The 19,993-nt window shown below is 39.8% G+C and overlaps 1 protein-coding gene across 6 annotated transcripts in view; it reads left to right on the top strand.

Annotated features, from left to right (window-relative positions):
• Nucleotides 1–19,993, top strand: part of Mtmr3 (myotubularin related protein 3) — a 121,115-nt gene that overhangs the window by 79,329 nt on the left and 21,793 nt on the right. For all 6 annotated transcript variants that reach the window (XM_075944128.1, XM_075944130.1, XM_075944127.1 and 3 more), the window contains 2 exons: nt 11,176–11,272; nt 15,558–15,671. In XM_075944128.1, coding sequence (XP_075800243.1) covers nt 11,176–11,272; nt 15,558–15,671 — 211 coding nt within the window. The remainder of the gene's footprint in view (nt 1–11,175; nt 11,273–15,557; nt 15,672–19,993) is intronic.

The raw sequence follows: 19,993 nt of genomic DNA, 5'->3' as shown, positions 1-19,993 counted from the left end.
TGCGGCCAGTGCTCTAGGACTTACTCAGCCTTGGAAGAGGTCTTAACATTGTTAAGGATTCATTTGCAAAACTTGGAAGTCCTTGTTAAATCTTGACTCTACTTTAACCACATTCAGGCAAGCAGTGGACTCAGAACTGTCACCTTCACTGTCATATCCTCAGCTTCAACAATAGTTACAGTTTTCATTGCTATGACAAAATTCCTGACAAAAGGTGCTTTAACGATGAATGGAAAGGTTTATTCCTGCTCATAGTCCATGATACTTCATCATGGTGAGGAAGTCATGTCTTAGTCACTGTTCTATTGCTGTGAAGAGACACGATGACTAAGGTAGTTCTTATAAAAGAAGGCATTTAATTGGGGATTGCTTATAGTTTCAGTGGTTAGTCTTTTATCATCATGTTGGGGAGCATGGCAGCAGGGAGGTAGGCTTGGTGCTAGAGAAGTGACTGAGAGCTACATCTCAAGTAGGAATTATCTCAGTCAGATTGGACCTGGCATGGGCCTTTAAACCTCACAGCTCAACCCCATTGACACACTTCCTTCATCAAGGACACACTTCCTAATCCTTCTAATCCTTCCAAAGAGTTCTTCTTCCTGGTAACTAAGCATTCAAATATATGAGCCTGTGTGGGTCATTCTTATTCAAACCACCACACATGGTAACAGGAACTTGGGCCAGCTGCATATATTGTGTCTGTGGTCAGAAAGCAGAGAACAGTGAGTGTTCAGACCACTTTCACCTTTTTTATTTAATTCAGGGCCCTTGCCCAGGGAATGTACTGCCAGAATAGGCATGTCTTATTTCACTTAACCAATGTATGTCATTCCTTACAGGTATGCTTAAAGACTTAATTCCGAAGTGGCTCTAGAGCTCATCAGGTTGATGGTTGATATTAACCACCACAGTTTCCATTCTCTGTCATAGTCAGCTTGTTGGTGCTGCCTCTGTAGTAGAAATCAGGCTTAAATTCAAACTAGAGTGACAGATGACTGATCATTCATCTATTACGTTAATAGTGCCATGTCTACTCTCTGACCTCTGGTAAGAAGTGCCCATCACTTACATTACATCTTGTTTATCTGTAGGTAACATGGGCTTGAATCCTACACTACTGTTAGGTTGACTGTCTTCAGGCATTGGACAGAGCCCAAGAAATGTGTACTTCAAGGATTTTCTGGAACCTTGATACATAGAAAAAATTATTTTTCCCCATCACTTAGAAATCTGAAAGGGGTATCTTTTAACCTCTCTGACTTGTGCTAGTCTGCGTCCTTGCCTGTCAGAATAATCTGGGGAGCTAGATTTTTTTAAAAATTGCAGATTCACACTGTGGCCTATGAATAAGATTGTCTATTTGTTTAAAAAATTTATTCCCAATAAAATTAAAATGCTTGGAGTGTATAAATGTAGTTCAAGAAATATTAAAGGTTGAGAAGGTAGATTAGGGAGCAGAAGAGGCAAACAGGAAGAGTTGAAGCAGAAATAGAGTCATTCAAAAACCTAGCGAGGTAACTCAGTAGATGGAGCATTTGCCACACTAAGTTGACAGTCTGAATTCAATTCCTGGAACCCAAGTAAAAGTAGGAGAGAACCAGTTCCTCAAAGTTACGGGTATACATGCAATGGTACATATGTGTGTTCACACATATACATCACACCCACAGTAATGAATAAATAAATAAAATATAAGTGAAGTAAGTTGGGATATTACAGTATGCCTAATGTTTTATCAGTGTAGACATTGGAATTTTTGGATGGAAATTTAAGGAGAATCCAGCTCTAGATGTATTTGTATTTACTTTTCTGGCTTAATAAACACAGATGTGGGCTTGAGAGATGGGGACTGGTGAGTGAGATAGCTCAGCTGGTAAGAGCATTTGCTGTGCAGCCCAATGACCTGAGTTTAATCATTAGGGCCTATAGACTGTCTCCTGAAAATTGTCCTCTGATTTCCACGTGAACATTGAGGCAAATGTGTACCTCTCAAATTCACACAAATACGTGTAAATTTTTTAGTAAATAAACAAAATTTCATTGTGTAGATAACATTTTTTATTGATTCATCTATTGTTAGACATTTAGGCTTGTTCAAGTTTCTTAACTATTATAACTAGCATAACAATAAATATGGGCATACAGATAACTTTTTGGTAGTTGACCTAAGAGTCCTTTGGGTTACTGGCCAAGGATAGCACACACTTTTAATCCCAGCACTTGGAGGAAAAGGCAGGGAGATCTTGGTGAGTTTGAGGCCACTTTGGTCTCCGGGACAGCCAGAGCTGTTACACAGAGAAACCCTGTCTCAAAAAATAAAAAGTCCTTTGGGTATATATAGTAGTGAGTTTTTGAGAAACCTTCCTATTACTTTATATAGTGAGCTTACTGGTTTATATTCCTACCAGAAATATATAGGGCTCTTCTTCTCTTTCTATATTCTTGGCCAGTGTTTGTTGTTATTGGTTTCTTGGCAATAACCATTCTAACTAGGGTGAGATGAAAGTTTTAATTAGCATTTCTCTGATAGCTGGGCATATTGAACGCTTTTTCAAATATTTATTGGCTATTTGTTTTTCTTCATTTGAGAACTACCTGTTCACTTCATCATATCATTTATTGATTGATTTGTTTTTATTTTGTTCTTTTTGTGTGTGTGTTTAATTTTTTTTTCTCTAGGTATGTATGTTTGTATGTATGTTGTATCCTTTGTCTAATATGTAGTGGGCAAAGATGTTTCAGCTTTGTGGTCCATCTCTTCACTATAGAGATTGTTTTCTTTGCTGTGTGTGTAAGCATTCACTTTTCATAGGAACACATTTATTAATTCTTAGGGTTTTTTTCCTTGAGTTATTGAGGTCTTGTTCAGGAGGTAGTTTCCTATATCTTGAGGGTGTGTGGTACACACTTGTAATCCCAGCTCTTGGAAAGTATAGATAAACATTATGGCTGGACTTCCTTTGAATTTCCATCTTTGTTTTCTTCCTCTAGCATTCCAAAGATCCAGGTCTTACAATAAGACCTTTGAATTTACTTCTATTTTTTATTTTGTACATGGTGGGTGATAGGATTCTAGTTTGATTTTTCTACATGTAGAAATCCAGCTTTTACAGCATTATTAAGTTGTCTGTCTCTCCAAGTATAATTTGATACCTTTCTCAAAAGGCTGTATCTGTGTCAATTTATTTCTGACTCTATTCTCTCTTTGGTCTACATGTCTCATTTTGTGTGTCAGTACATATGGTTTGTGTTGCTGTAGCTCTGTAGTATAATCAGGTTTGGGAGACTAACAGCATTTCTTTCTGCATAAGGTTGTTTTGGGCTATTTAGGGTCTTATGCTTCACACAAAAGTTAGGGTTGTATTTGTAGTTTTATGAAGAATGTAATTGAAATTTTGATGTAGATGCATTGCAACTAGTAGGCCGGTTTTACAATATTAATTCTGCGTATCAGTGAGCACAGGAAGTTTTTTCTTCTAATGACTTCTTCAATTTCTTTATGTCATAAAGCTTTCATTGTGGAGGTCTTTACCTTTTTGGTAAGGTTCATTAATTCATTCATTCATTTATTGAAGCTATTGTGAATGGAATTTTTTGGCATACAGAAATGTTACTAATTTTTTTATATGTTGATTTTTTTTCTGTTCCGCTCCCTTGCTGGAATAGTTTATTAGGTCCAAGACTTTTCTGGTGATTGTTTGTTCATTCATTCATTCAATCTGAGGCACGATTTCATGTAGCCCAAGCTAGCCTCATACTCACCGCACAGGAAGAACTACCTTGATCTTGAACTCCTGATCCTCCTGTCTCTACCTCCGAAGAGCTGGTATTGCAAGTGCATACCACACACCTTGCTTTGAGGTTGCCTTTAGGGTTTCTAAATTATGACATCTGTAAAATCCTTACTTTCTTATTTGTATCTTTTATTGTTTTTTCTTATTTTGCTCTTGTAGCTAAGTCTTGAAGTACTTATATTGAATAAGACCCTCATTCCTTATTTTAGAGGAAATGCCACTTTGCTTCTATTTGATCTGATATATTAAAATTAGTTATGAAGGGCCGGTGAGATGGCTCACCAAGTAAAGGAGCTTACTGCTAAGCCCGATGATCTGAGATCCATCTCTAGTACTATTGGATCTTGGGGATGGAGCACATGCTATCAGACTAGGTGGCAAGCTTCTCTACCTGGTGAGCTGTTTCACTGGCCCTTTCATTTCTAATTCTATTAATTTGGTCTTCTCTCCCTCTTTTGGCAACAAGCAAGCTTTTTGTTTGATTTATGTATTGCTCTTTTTTAAGAAATATTTATTTATTATGTATACAATATTCTGTCTGTGTGTATGTCTGCAGGCCAGAAGAGGGCACCAGACCTCATTACAGATGTTTGTGAGCCACCATGTGGTTGCTGGGAATTGAACTCAGGACCTTTGGAAGAGCAGGCTCTTAACCACTGAGCCATCTCTCCAGCCCTATGTATTGCTCTTTTATTCTTCATTTTGTTAATTTCTGCCTTGATCTTTATTTTATTTTATTTTATTTTATTTTTTTGGATTTTTTGAGACAGGGTTTCTCTATGGCTTTTTGGAGCCTGTCCTGGAACTAGCTCTGTAGACCAGGCTGGTCTCGAACTCACAGAGATCCGCCTGCCTCTGCCTCCCGAGTGCTGGGATTAAAGGCATGCGCCACCATCGCTCGGCGATCTTTATTATTTCTTGCCAGCCAGTTTTTGAGTTTGACTTGCCCTTATTTTTGTAAGTCCTTGGAGGTGCATCATTAGGTTATTTATCTCTGATTTTTAAGTTTTTATTCACTTTCTTATGCATATGTGTATCTACATGTTTGTGAGTGAGCGTGTGTGTGGTGGTTGGAGAACAACTGAGTGTTGATCCTCACCTTCCACCATGTGGTTTGATGTGCTGTGTACTCCAAGCTAGCTGGCTCATTAGTTTCTGGGTGATCCTCTTATCTATACTTCCCACCTCTTTTCTGTGAATGCTGGGATTCCTGGTAGGTGCAACTGTGTACGGCTTTTTACAGGGGTTCCTGGAATCTGAGCTCAGGTAGTCAAGCTTGCATGGGAAACACTTTTACTACCACTGAACCATCTGTTCAGCACTTAAAAATATTTCAGTTATCTTAAAGAAATATGTATTAGACCATCTAGATGGTTAAGTAGGTAAACATACATGCTACCAAGCCTGGTGACTTGAGTTCGATCCCCAGGACTTACCCGGTGGAAGTAGAGAACCGACTCCTGAAAGTTATCCTCTGACTTCTATGCATGTATTGTGGTATGCACACCCAGCCCGCATAAATAAATATATAACATCCAAAAAATTTAAAGCATTCATTTTTATATATGTTTGTATTGTCTTTACTATGTTTGTGTGACATGACTGTGGGTTTCATTTTTTGTTTTGTTTTGTTGTCTTTGAGATAGGGTTTCTCAATAACTGTGGAGCCAGTCCTGTAACTCACTCTGTAGACTAGACTGGCCTCAAACTCACAGAGATTGCCTGCCTCTGACTCTGCCTCTCGAGTGCTGGGATTAAAGGTGTGCACTACCACTGCCTGCCTGGCAAGTGTGGTTTTTTTAATGTCTACAAATAGCGCTTTTTTTTTTTTGGTTTTTCGAGACAGGGTTTCTCTGTGGCTTTGGAGCCTGTCCTGGAACTAGCTCTGTAGACCAGGCTGGTTTTGAACTCACAGAGATCCGCCTGCCTCTGCCTCCTGAGTGCTGGGATTAAAGGCGTGCGCCACCATCGCCCAGCTAAATAGGTTTTTTAAAAGAAATTAAATACTCAAGCTATAAACTTTCCACTTTTCACTAGGATGTGATCTATTTCAGAGGTGGTTCCAGGGATTACTGGAAGAATGTATATTCTGTATATTGTGTAGAAGCCTATTATATTCATTTGATCTATGATGTAGTTTAATTCTGAAGTTTTCTTTGTGAATTTTTATTTTGATGACATGTCTAAAGATAAATGTGGGGTATAGAAGTCATCCACAATTACTGTGGAACTATGTGACCTTTTGTGTTCATTAATGTTTGCTTTATGAAATTGGAAGCCCCAACATTTGATGCATATGCCTTTACAGCTGTTATATCTTCTCAATAAATTGTTCTCTATTAATATATGGGCCTTTTATATCTTCATCTTAGGTTTGACTGTGTCCCAGTATTTATCACTGTTATGTTCACTTGTTTGTTTGTTTTTGTGATAGTGTGTCACTGTATAGCTCTGGCTGGTCTGGAACTGTATGTCAATTAGGTTAACTTTGAATTTATGATTATTGGGGTTAAAGTGTGCACCACCATACCTGGCTATTTATTTTTATTAATGCTTTAATATGGTCTTTTCTTGTCTTTGGCCTCCACCCCTGAGAATGTTCTGCATGGGTGGTCTGTTGGTGATGCTTTCCACTGTTTTTATTTTTTTTAAAAATCTGATTTACCAAGTTCTTTATTTTTAACATTTTTTTATAAAACACCAATTTTGCTGAAATTTTCTTCCATGTTGTTTTATCATCCATGTTACTGATTGTTTTCATTCACTGCTTTGTCTGTTTCTTGCTGACTTTATTCTTTAGTTGCTGGTTGCATGTTCTTTGAGAACACCAATTATGTCGCCAATAAACTTGGATTTTTCATCTGGCAGTGCCTTGATTTTAGCAGTTGGGAAGTTAAAATGCTCTGACCTTTCATGTTTCTTCTGTTCCTAGATTGTGATTTGTGAATCTGCTAGTTTGGGTTTTGCTTCTGTTTTTTATTTGAAGGTATTCTTAGTGAGAAGCTTAATCTTGGGGCCTTCCTCCCACTGAGAAAGGGAAAAATAAGCCTTCTAATGGCAATGTCAGACCGTATATGACAGAGAACCCACTTGATCCAAGCCTGATTAAAGCTCACTCCTACATTAGAAGTGGCTGTGGGGCAGAGAGTGGTGAAACTAATATAGATTGTGCTGCGAGGTTAAAACTCCTCAGGGCAAACTGGAGTAGTGAGTGGATGAGATGTAGGAGACAGGGGAAGGTTAACATAAAGAAAAAGACAAGTGGGGAAGTTATGGAAGGGAAAATGAAAATGATACCCTATTTGTGAGATTTTTTTTTTTAATTAGATAAATGAGGAGGCTGGAGAGATGGTGCTATGTTTAAAGCACACACTTGTTGCTCTTGCAGAAGACTCAAGTTTGGTTCCTAGTACTCATCTAAGTTCCTAGGCTCACAATTCTCTGTAACTCCAATGCCAGGGGATCTGACTCCTTCTTCTGTCTTCTGAGGGCACCAGGCAAATATATGATGTACATGTATACTTCAGGAAACAACCACACATATAAAATAAAACATATAAATCTAAAGTTTTTAATTAGATAATGTAAAAATAGGAATAATAATTAAAACAAAAGGGCCAGTGAGATGGCTAAGCAGGTAAAAGTCCTGGCTGCTTAAGAACTGAGTTTGATCTCCAGTACTCAAGATGGGAGAAGAGAACTGATCCCCACAAGTTGTCCTCTGCACATGCATGCATGAGCCTGCATTTATACAATGCAATAATAGTGAGACTAAGTAGATAAATAGAAAACATGGTTTTTGTTTGTTTTTTAAATTAAAAGCTAACAAGATAGCTGGGCATGATGGAGCATGCTTGTAATTCTATTACTGGGGAGGCAGAGGTATGAGGATCAGCCTTAGAATCAACTGAGGCTTTGTGACATCCTGTCTCCAAAAACCATTAAAATAAAGTCAAAATACTATTTAAAATATCATAGGAAGAAAGATAATAAGAAATATAAAAGGAAAAACCAAGTAAGGAAAGGATAATAGTATGCTAGATTAAGTTATGAAGAATAAGAATTAAAGACCTAAAAGTTGGAGCTTCAGTGATGGCTCAGCAGTTAAGATAAAAGCAATGGCTGCTCTTCCTGAGGATGAGGGTCTGATTCCCAGCTCTTACATGGTAGCTCACAACCTTCTGTCCTCCATGGGCACCAGCATGCAAGTGATACACAGACATTCATGCAGATAAAACATCCATACTATTTTTAAAATAAATAAAAACTTTTTAAAAGTGTTATAAGTGAAAATATTACCACAAAAATACTATAAAGGAAATGGAGGAATGAAAGGAAAAGCTGACATGTTAGCAGCTTCAGATGGCAGACTGCCAGTTACATGCATGGTGAGGAAGGGAAAGGTTAGCTGTACCTGTTGATTCTTAGTCTTTCAAATTTATGCTGATTTGAGCCTGAATCTAATGTCTTCTCTAACTATCTTCATTTTTATAGCTTCTCTTGTTTGTGTACCAAAAACTTCTGATGGCCACACTTACCTTTGTGGTTGGTGGGCTAGACAGATTTCTTATACCCCTGTAGACTTCCCTTGGGTCCTAGCTATAGAGTGGAGAGTGGGAGAAGCATCCACAGCATTCACGGTGAATCTGTGATCTGCACGGGTGAAGGGCCTGTTTCCACGCTTTCTAACCCCCTGAGTATTGATCATTGGAACTGCAGAGTTTTCAGACTCCAGAGCCTGATCTACCTACAGACCTCAAGCTCAAGTCTGTCTAACTCTAGAGTTAGTGTCAGTTAATGAGATCTGCTCCTGGCCACAACTGCCTCTCAAGCCGTAGATCCCTTAGGCTGTGGCAGGTTAAGCACCTGCCCTGTGGCCGTTTCCTGTTCTAGGTCTCCAGCATAGCTCAGTTTTAAACAATAGATTATCTGCTAAGATGGTGCCCAGAAGCCAGTGGTTATTTCTTAAAATCACAGGATCCTTTTAGGATAACTGTTTATCCTAAAATCAAGGTGTTAATATAAAAGACCATTAATAAAAATGCATTCTACCTCTGTAAAACCTAAAGGTATATCAGGAGAAGGGACAACACCTTTCTCTTTTAAAGATGTATGTATGTATGCATGTATTTTATGTATGTGGGTGTTTTGTTTGCATATAGGTCTGCACACCAGAAGAGGGTATTAGATACCGTTATAGACAGTTGTTAACCACCGAGTGGGTTCTGAGAATTAAGTTCAGGACCTCTGTAAGAACAGCCAGTGCTCTTAACCACTGAAGCCATCTCTCCGGCTATCTCCTTTTAACAAACTTGAAAATTTCCACAATTTTACAGCTTTATATTTTAAATGAAAGGGCCAATACTCTTTACAATTTGTAGACAGATGGCACCTCAGTTCAGATAGCTTAGTACCCTATTTGAGAGTCTGTTACATTGATTCTAAAACTTTTCCAAATGGACCAGATTTAACTGTTATTCCTTCCTGCTGCTCTGAACATTATCTTTTTATAGCTCATCTTCCGGAAGCATGTGATACCTTAGCTTAAACTCAAGAAAAGTAGTTTAAATGGAACATGGTTTTACAGGGTTGGCCTTCATCCAAGCAATTGGTGTTTCCTGCTCTGAAGCTCACTCCCCAGGGAGAGCAAAGCTTTATCCTTCTCTCTAAAGCAGTCTGTTGCGTATTTTATTTGTTGTGCTTTCTTTTAGTCCGGCAAACATTTGTTTTATAGCTGGCAATGTGGGTTGTACACATTAGGAGCCTGCTTGATACTTTTGTTTAGTAAGTTATGCTTTAGAACCACGCACTTCTTTAAATGGGAAAGCCTTTTAAGTGTAGGTCTGGCTCTACCTTTGTTAGGGTCTTCAGGGAGAAAGGGCCACATTTATGAGAAATGTGACTGAGTTATAGCTAGGGGATGGGATGTGTTCTTACAAATACCTAGAGTTTCTTTTAATAATGGGGTGTTCCCTGGGACTTCTGGTCACTGGCAGTTAGGATCCTGTGATCACTTGCCTGATTGCTGCTATCTCTGAAAACCAGAAGACATTTCTTAACCTATTTGCAGTTTGACCTTATCTGAGCTGACAGAGTTACCTCCTGTGGTGTGAAGTGTGCACCTGTTCCTCTGAGGAACTAGGAGCCTTAGTAGCTCCCTTGGAACTGTGACTGTAGTGTTTCCATACATGCACTGTCTTAGCTATCTAAAAGCCAGAGAATTCCCAGGTCCTGAAACGTGACCCAGAAGGTTTAGATAAGAATTTTAGATCTATGTTACTAATCTTGCTGGTTTTAAAGACAGATTTTATTTCTTTTTATGCATACTGTCAGTTTGGGTGGGGGCGTAGGAAAGTAGTCTGTGTGGTTACAAGAAAAAACATGGGGTTCGGGACAGAGAGATGTGTCATACTAACCTCCGCCAGATCATTTGCCCTCTGAAAAATTGAGTGTAGTTAATGAGCACAGCAATACCCACAGAAAGTTCAAGCAACCCAACATTTTTTTTGCAATAAAGTCTTTCTTATATAACCCCCTGGCTGCCTTAGAATTCTCATAGAGATATACTTGCCTCTGTCTGCCTCTTTTTTCTGAGTGCTGGGATTAAAGGTGTGCAGTGGCTAAGATGACATATTTTTTTTTTTTTGGTTTTGGTTTTGGTTTTTCAGACAGGGTTTCTCTTTGTAGCTCTGGTTGTACTGGAACTCACTTTGTAGACCAGGCTAGTCTCAAACTCACAGGGATCTACCTGCCTCTGCCTTTTGAGCACTGGGATCAATGGCGTGCACCACCACCACTTGGCAATGACATAATTCTTCATCTAAGTTAGTCCTCTTTTCTTTCTGCTTACTTTTTCAAATAAAGCTAAATATATGTTATTTATGTATACATTCCTGCCTTTACAACAATGTAAATAGAACAGAGCAAAGTAGTAGTGGTTTTGTTTTTCTGTTTACAGAGGTTTCTGTCCTGCCTGGTTTCCTGCAATCGTTAAGTCCCTAAGAAATCACACAGAGATCTACATTAACTATAAACTGATTGGCTCATTAGCTCAGGCTTCTTGTTAACTCTTATAACTTATATTAGACCATTATTCTTGTCTATGCTCACATGGCTCAGTACCTTTTTCAGCAAGGCAGTCACATCTTGCTTCTTCTGTGGATGGACAGGACTACGTCCTCTTCCCAGAATTCTCCTGTTCTCATTGACCCGCCTCTACTTCCTGTCTGGTTGTCCCGCCTATGCTTTCTGCCTGGCTACTGGCCAATCAGTGTTTATTTAAAATATAATTGACAGAATATAGACCATGGTCCCACACCATTTTTCCATTTTGAAAATTTTTATTTATTTCTTTGTTTCTGCTGTCTCTCTCTGTCTCTAGGGGAGCATGTAACGTCAAGGTTTAAGAATGAAGTGGAGCGGATGGGTTTTGATATGAACAACGCCTGGAGGATTTCCAACATCAATGAGAAATACAAGTAAGTCACATGGATATTTGTAGAGCCCCAGTTCTCAGGTGGCAGAACATTGAACGTAGGTACTTTGAAATGGAATTTAGTTTATTAGCTCTAAATTCATGTTCTTCAGAGTTCTTTTGGAATCTTTTGTTCAATATTCCTGGAGTGGGAAATGATCCTTAGTGAATAAGATTCTGGAACCTTCCTTTAACCCCTGCAGTCCTCCATTTTTCCTTCGACATGCATGTTTAGATGATACTGTGCTTATGGTGGGCAGTAGTGTTTTCATCACCACTTTGGTGCTATGTTAGAGATAGGATCGGTGATCTTAAAAGGAAGGACAGACACTGTGTGTGTGTGTGTGTGTGTGTGTGTGTGTGTGTGTGCGTGTACATGCATCTGTGTAGGTTTGGGCGGAGCCCAGAGGCCAGCCAGTGTTAAGTGTCTTCTTTTATCACCTGTCATATTTTTTGAGATAGAGTCTCTCACTGAACCTGGAGCTTGTCACTTCAGCAAGACTAGCTAACCAACAAACTCTAAGGAACCTTCTGTCTCTACCTCCCCAGTACTAGGATTATAAACATAAGCCACCATACCCAGCCTTTTACATGGGCCCTGGGGAAATGAACTTGGGTACTCATGATAGCACAGCAAGCACTTTCCTCCTGAGGAATAGCCCTAATCCCTCATTTTTAATCTTAATGGCAAAATTTCACAGCTTTGACTATTTAACCATTAAATACTAAATAACTATTATTAAATGTTCATCCATTACCTGTTCCCTTAAAACATGTAAATGCTTAGAGAAAAGCTGGCTAAATACTGTGATTTTTGTCAGTCTTAGTTTCTGTAAACTAACTGTCCAGGAGACTGAAATGAATCTCTTCTTATAAGTTTCTTTTCAGCACTAATCATCCTTTGATCTTTTCAGTTACCTCAAATTATAATAGTCATTTTCTTGGTCTATTTGTGCTTGGCCAATTTTAACTGAAAAACCTACCACTTACTGCAGCTCTTCATGTGGGCCTAGCCAAGAAGTTAAGAACCTGGGGTTACAAAGGTACAAGTGCTTCATTCACATGGAGCTGCTCTCAGAGGCAAACTGGAGTAGAGAAAAACCATAGGAATCTGAGGCTACATAGGCTTTGCTGAGTGGAACCCTCTTTCCCTACCCTGGAGCTGCTTACCTACAGTGACTCAGAAAGAGGGGTGGGGTCTGCTAGACAGTGCACAAACAATCACTGATTCCTATGAGTAAGTTAGTCTCCAGCACTGTGAAACAGTCATCCTACTGCCAAAGAATGAGGTCCAGGTCTAGTCTTGAACCTAAAACAAAATGAAAAGAACAAGATGAGATATTAGAGTAGTTGCCATAGTCACTGGCAAGAGCTTGAATGGAGGCACATGCCTTTAATCCCAGCACCTGGGAGGCAGAGACAACGTGGATCTATGAGTTCAAGGATAACCAGGACTGTACAGGGAAACCCTGTCTAGGAAAACATAACAAACAAACAAAAAACAAGCTTGAATGGATGTTAGGAAGTTCGTGTAGCTTTTCCCAACCACAGCCATCTTCCTGGTTCAGTGACTTTTAAACATATGATTCTTTATCTCCTGAAAATGAGAGCAGGAAAGAAAGAGCTGTAGTGTAGAGTGATCAAAACTCCTAAGTCCTAATCTTGTAATAACGCACAGGATAGAGTAAGAGAGGGTGATGAAGGTGATGGTGTGTTAGGTAGGATTTCTATTGCTGAAAACACCAGGACCAAAAAGCAACTTCAAGAGGAAGGGGTTTTTTTTGCTTACATTTTCATATCTCAGCCCTCATCAAATGAAGTCAGGGGGTGTTCTCAGGGTAGGAACCTGGGGACAGGAACAGAAGCAGAGGCCATGGAGAAGTACTGTTTGCTTACTAGCTTACTCTCCATGGCTTGCTCAACTGATTTCTGTACCATTCATCCAGGATCACCTTCCCAGGGGTGGCACTAGCCACAGTGGGCCCTCCCACATCAGTCATCAATCAAGTATATGCCTATGGGCCAATCCTATGGAGGAATTTTCTTAAGTTTCCTTCTTCCCACACGACTCTAGCTTGTGTCAAGTTAACATGAAAACTAGATAGCACGGATGGTTTGTGAATTTATATACCCTTTTGTTTTAAAGTAAGTGTGTGTGTGTGTGTGTGTGTGTGTGTGAGAGAGAGAGAGAGAGAGAGAGAGAGAGAGAGAGAGAGAGAGAGAGAGAGAGAGCGAGCACAGTAAGACAGAGGGAAAGGGGGATATAGTGAGAGACTGCTTGTTCATTTCCTGGCCTTTAATCCCAGCCTCCCGAAATAACCACACAGAAACTGTTTTAATTAAAACACTGCTTGACCAATGATTCTAGCATATTCCTAGCAAGTTCTTTCACATTAAATCAACCCATTTTATATTTTATCATGAGACTCGTGGCCTACCAGCAAGGTTCCACCTGGCAGCTCCATGGTTTTTTTGAATCATTAACCAATAAAAGCAACACATAGACAGAAGGACTTCCCCACCATTTCTTCTTTTCTGTTTAAATAAAAAGGAAGTTTCTAGCTTTAACATAGTAAAATTCATATAACAAAACAGGTATTAAGTAAGAATTATAGTTACAGTATTTATATTTACTTTATCTTTTATTATAACTAAGAAAAACTGCAATTATAACTGTCTAGTCTTTAACTCCATCAAAGACTCCAGAAGAATAATATTATCTAGTTACTCTAGAACAGAGATAGCTTGCTGCCTGGACAGCCACCCAAAGTTCTTCTGTAATGTTGGAGCATCCATCTTTAGCCTATAGGCCCATAGTATCTAGCAGACTTTTTCATGAAGCAGTTTGTCAGTTACTTTCTTCTGTGCCTTGTAGAATGTCTGGCAGACTCTTTCATGAAGCAGGAACCCCCAAAGGACTGTCTCACCTTCTTTAGGCAACTTTAGCAGTCATTTTTTTTTGTGGGTCCTGTATGTCCAGTTCATACAGCATATAACTTCAAGAAGTCCAGGCAAGAGCAGTTTTTTGCCCAAATGACTAGCAAACTCCATAAGGAGCCTTTTTGATGCCCGTCTTCCTCTTGAGTTAATTGTGCTGTCAGGAGCAGATGTGTCTCATTGTAATGAAAAATTTTAAGTTATTAAAACATTTTTTTTTGATTTTTCGAGACAGGGTTTCTCCGTAGCTTTTGGTTCCTGTCCTGGAACTAGCTCTTGTAGACCAGGCTGGCCTCGAACTCACAGAGATCCGCCTGCCTCTGCCTCCCGAGTGCTGGGATTAAAGGTGTGTGCCACCACTGCCCGGCTTATTAAAACATTTTAAATGCCATATTCTGTAGTTTTTGAAGAATGCCTATCCATCTGAAATATATCTCTGTACAGCTAGAAAATTTAACTAACATGACTATAAGCTTGACTATAGATGATTATCTATTAACCTATATTTTTAAGTATACATTACATTTTAAAATGAACTGCACAAACACGCTACCTTAATCAAGAGTGGGGGGGGTAGAGCAAGCAAGAGACAGCATGTTTATAGAGAGAGTATATATTTTCTTCTGTGGTGTGTTTTATAGAAATTATAATTAATAGCTTATTCACATTACAAATTTAGCTCATTGGGATCAGTTCTGGGTATTGTATCTATATATTGCTTGGCTGCACTTGTTACTTACATTAGGACTTCCTGGTTCAAACCAGAGATTGAGTAACTTAATCTGAGGAGGTCTCTAGAAGTCTGAAGTGGTAGGCATTGTCCTCTTCATGCTTCCTTTGACAAGAGCCTGGAAAACTGAAGCTAAGAGAAGTGACATAGACGCTTTCTTCCTGCAACTTAAGTGGCTTTTCCAGTAGTTAAAAATAAGATACACACACAAGCACACACATTAATTATAACAAAATTATCATGGAGAGTCTCATTGTTTTATTGCTAGATTTATCAGATTACAAAAGGTAGAATCAGATTGAACCATCAAAGATAATGTGTATAAAATATAAGCAAAATAATGGCTTCTCATTCAGTTAAGGAGACTAAAAACTCAAATAATGCCCCTTCAGTTTCTCTTCTGTTACTTTTTTCTCTCCTGTGCTAGAGAATAAATACAGATCCTTGAACATGCTAAGCAGGCACCCTCATTGCCCATTTAGCTGGCTCTGCAGTGGCATGAACAGTGATCCTGTACTGGCTTCTATAGTTTCCTTCTGCATCTCTCTCTCAGTCCCCCATATTAATATCACTCCTTTCTCCCCCTCCTTTCTTCTCACCACCATCCTCTTCTATCCAACAGATTGTGTGGTAGTTATCCACAAGAGCTCATAGTACCTGCCTGGATCACTGACAAAGAACTAGAAAGCGTGGCAGGCTTCCGATCCTGGAAGCGCATCCCTGCTGTTATCTACAGGTAAGTAAGCCAGACCAGTCCCAGTTAGGCTGGTAGTACTGCCCCACCACCTGTTGCTCACTGACTCTACAGCTGCTAACCTGACAAGTGACAGGTGAGGTTGGGTTCAGAGACAATCCCTGGCAAGTCCATGCTTCCTTATTGCTGAAGCTGTACCTGCAGAAAGAAATATACCAACACCCACTGTGTCCAGAACACTAGCTGGTGGTGTGAGTAGAAACTGAGGATCATTTTAGTAGAAAAGTGTCTGGGCCAGAGTTAGAAACAGGTGGATCTCTGTGAGTTCAAGACTATCCTGGTCTACATAAGGACTTCCAGGCTAGACAGGGCTACTACACAGGGAGAACTTGTCTTTAAGAAAAAATCGTGTTATATTTAAGCTGGGTTGTGGGGGTGTGCACCTTTAATCCCAGACTCTGGGGACAGAGGCACGCGGACCCTTGTGAGTTCATGGCCAGCCTGGTCTACAAAGCGAGTTCCAGGACAGCCATGCCTACGAATTCTGTCTCAAAAAAACGTGTGTGTGTGTGTGTGTGTGTGTGTGTGTGTGTGTGTGTGTGTGGAAGCATTCTTTCTTGTGCTTGCTGCATTTAACCTTAGCAGAGGCATTTGTGTTGAGAGATTGGTGAAACTTAGAATAGAACTGAATGAACTCTAATGGTGTCTGTGGTTGTCACTTTGACATGTGGAAAGACTCCTGTTTTGAGATAGAATTAGAAATGCTGAGACTGGATGGAAAGTTTAAGAAATCCAAGGCATGAGAGCTGTATGTGTCTTTTTGTGGGAAGACATGAATGAACCTCTATTAATCCCAGATAGGACACAGACTACAGGCCTAAGAAATGGTTCCATCTGGTTTAGCTTGCTGACCAGTTGCAGGTTTTTTTTTTTTTTTTTGGATTTTCGGAGACAGGGTTTCTCCGTAGCTTTTGGTTCCTGTCCTGGAACTAGCTCTTGTAGACCAGGCTGGCCTAGAACTCACAGAGATCCGCCTGCCTCTGTCTCCCGAGTGCTGGGATTAAAGGCGTGCATCATCACCGCCCGGCTCAGTTGCAGCTTTTAAAGTTGCTTATAGGAGCATGAGTGAGGAGTGGTTTAGAGGGACAGATGAATGATTCAGAGATAAGTCAGTGACCTCTTGTTCTTACACAATCATATTACACTTTTAGGAAGTCATTATTGTGTTTTGTAATGTGAACAGTCTCCATTTAATTTTTCTGGTGTGCAAACTTTTTAGATTCTGCCCAAGGTGAGCTAAAACCATGGCTTAGTTCAAAACTGCCCAACAGAAGCCATTGCACTCAAGTATTGAGGCCTAGGAAAGTGTATTCCTTAATGCATTCCTGTCTGTTGAAGGCAAATTCTAATGCCCACCCTGAACACAGAAAGTCAGTGGAAACCATTAAGGTTTCGCTTTCCATTTTCATCATTTTGTTTTCATACACTACTGGAAAAGTAGGTCACCAAATTTACCTATCACTCGAGTGATGAGAATTGACATGTGAGTTAGCAGTGAAAGCTGAAGGGATTTATGAGAATGGGAAAAGAAGCTGGCTGCTGTTGTGACGGGCAGCTGTATTAGATCAGATGCCTGGCATTTGTGAGACTTGCTGACTTGGAGCAGAAGGGGGAAATACTTTTCATCTTTTGAGTAACAGGCTTCAATAAATCCCCCCTTAGGCAGAAAGCACAGTTGTACTAGGTAAGAAAAGCACCTTAGAATGTGATAAAACATTTAGCTTTTTTTTTCTTTTCTAAAATGTTATTCTAGAAGGCATGAGTTCTAGGGTTCCAAATTCTAGAGACCCTAGAATATATACATAAATGGAAATTTTCATTTCAGTCTTTGAGAGAAAAATCAAGATTATAGAGATTACACTTGAAAGTTCTTGACGTAGCCCATGTAAATCAAGCAGGCTTCCAGGAGCTATTCTTTATCGCAGGATGTGTATCTTACATCTCTGATCTCCAAGTTGGATTCCTATGTTTAGTTTTGTGAGGGATGTGTTGAAGACTGTTCGGGACACTCCACCACTCTTCAATGCCAGCAGAGGTGTTGTCTTAGTCACGGTTCTGTTGCTGTGAAGTGACACCATGACCACAGCAACTCTTAATTGAGGTGGCTCTCTTACAGTTTTAGAGGTTCAGTCCATTATGGGGACCATGGCAGCATGTAGGCAGACATGATGCTGGAGCTGAAGAGTCCCACATTTTGACTCAGAGGCAACAGAAATCGACTCACACTGAGTGAAGCTTGAGAAAAGAGACCTCAAAACCTGCACCCACAGTGACACACTTCCTCCAACAAGGCTGCACCTCCTAATAGTGCCACTCCTTTTGGGGGCCATTTTTTTTTCAGACCACATCAAGGCAACTCTTATAAAAGAAAGCATTTAATTGGGGGACTACTTACAGTTTTAGAGGTTTAGTCCATTATCATAATGGCAGGGATCATGGAGCTGGAGCAATAGCTGAGAGCTATTTTCTGATCTGTAAGCATGGGCTTTTTAAAACCTCAGAGCCTACTCCCAGTGACATACTCCCTCCAACAAGGCCACACCTACCCCAACAAAGCCACATCTCCTAATCCTTCTCAAAAGTGTCATTCCTTGATAACTAAGCATTTAAATTTATGAGCCTATGGTGCCCATTCTCGTCCAAACCATCACATTTTATTCAAACTACCAAAGATGGCAAGATGCCTCTAAATCCAAGATTTCCTCGATTTAGTTATTTGTGGACTGCAGCAGTGATTTCTGAGATAACTAACAGCAGTTCCTTGGCAGCACTGATTAGAACTGTGGAGTTGCTCTAACACAGCAAGATCTTGGGAGGCCTCCCTCATCTGTAGTGCAGCTCACACCGCCTCTGTCTTTGCACTTGTCAATCATTTGAAACACTGTATCTATGGGGAGCTTCTCTGACCATTGAATTAGAGGCAGTTAAAACCATTGCATTTTCATGTAAAATGGAAGCATTCTATTTTTTAGTAGGTTGTTGCACGAATAATAAAAACCCAGAGACAGATTTTGGCATTCAAGCTGAAGATCAGAAAAGCAAAGCAGTCAACCACTAGAGAGACCTTTTACCTCTTCCAAATCTTCAGATCCTGTCTCCACGAATCTTCAGACTCACTGAATTCCTGTCTCTTTCCCTTTTTATTTCTTTCTCCACCCAGCCATATCGCTCCTGTTTCCACCTCCCTAGTGCTGGGATTAAAGGTGCGAACCACCACCACCTGGATCTATTTCTGGATCAGTCTTGTATAGTCCAGGGTAGCCTTGAACTCAGAGAGATCCGTCTGCCTCTGTCTCCTGAGTCCTGAAATTAAAGGTGTATGCCATCACTACCTGGCCTGAATGGCTGACTAGTGTGGCTGCTTTGCCCTCTGATCTTCAGGCAAACTTTATTTATTAAAACACAAATAATATACCACTCTAGTAGGTGGGTTCATTTACTAGACATTTTACCCTTTTGTATTTTTCCAAATTCTCTTTGTTAAAGTAGTAAAATGTCTATTTTACCTTATTTTCTTTATACTTTTCCTTTTAAAGTAATTGTAGCTATCTGGCTTGAGCTATCTTTGATGAAATATCAAGCATTTTCGGAGATTAAAAGACTTCTGCTACTTATAGTGACCAAGTTGACCCTGAGAAACCTAAAACCCAGGATGAAGAGTACAGTCTGCTGGTCCTGGCTCAGTGCTGGAAAGCCTCGCAGAGACAGGAAGCCTCAGAAAGTCCCCACTACCCTCTTTTGGGAAGCCTTTTGCAGTCATTCAGCTCTATACTTCCCCAGCCTACTAGGGATGCACAGCAAGAATCCATTAGGTTTCCTGACATTTGTTTCATTTGTGTGTGAGCCAATGAGGTGTTGGTAATAATGTGTACTGTTTCTACCTGCTACTCACAGTGAAGGAGGATTGAAAACCTATTAGCAAACTGTTCTATTATGGTTTGATTACCACCAAATTAATTTATTACTTGTGAATCTGAGAATTAAAAGCAAACTTTCCCCAGTTGTTCCCTAAAGAAGAAACAGGAATGGAGTACTGTGTTCCGTGTAAACACATTTGTACTGTTTGTGTGCAGATTTACATGTGTGTGTGTTCAGGAGCATTCTTAAAAATATGGGCATTTTCTTCATGGTATAGAATTGGGGGATTTTTTAAAAAAGTATTTATTGGAGCTGAAGAGTTGGCTAAGTGATAAAGAGCACTTCCTGCTCTTTCAAATGAATGGAGTTTGGTTACCTGCACCCATATTAGGTCCTCACAGTCGCCTATAATTGCGCTCCTAGAGATCTGTTGTCCTTTTTTGACC

Source organism: Microtus pennsylvanicus, chromosome 12 (assembly GCF_037038515.1).
Source record: "Microtus pennsylvanicus isolate mMicPen1 chromosome 12, mMicPen1.hap1, whole genome shotgun sequence".
NCBI lineage: Eukaryota > Metazoa > Chordata > Mammalia > Rodentia > Cricetidae > Microtus > Microtus pennsylvanicus.
The sequence above is the reverse complement of the archived record's forward strand: the minus strand, read 5'-3'. Positions and strand labels throughout refer to the sequence as shown.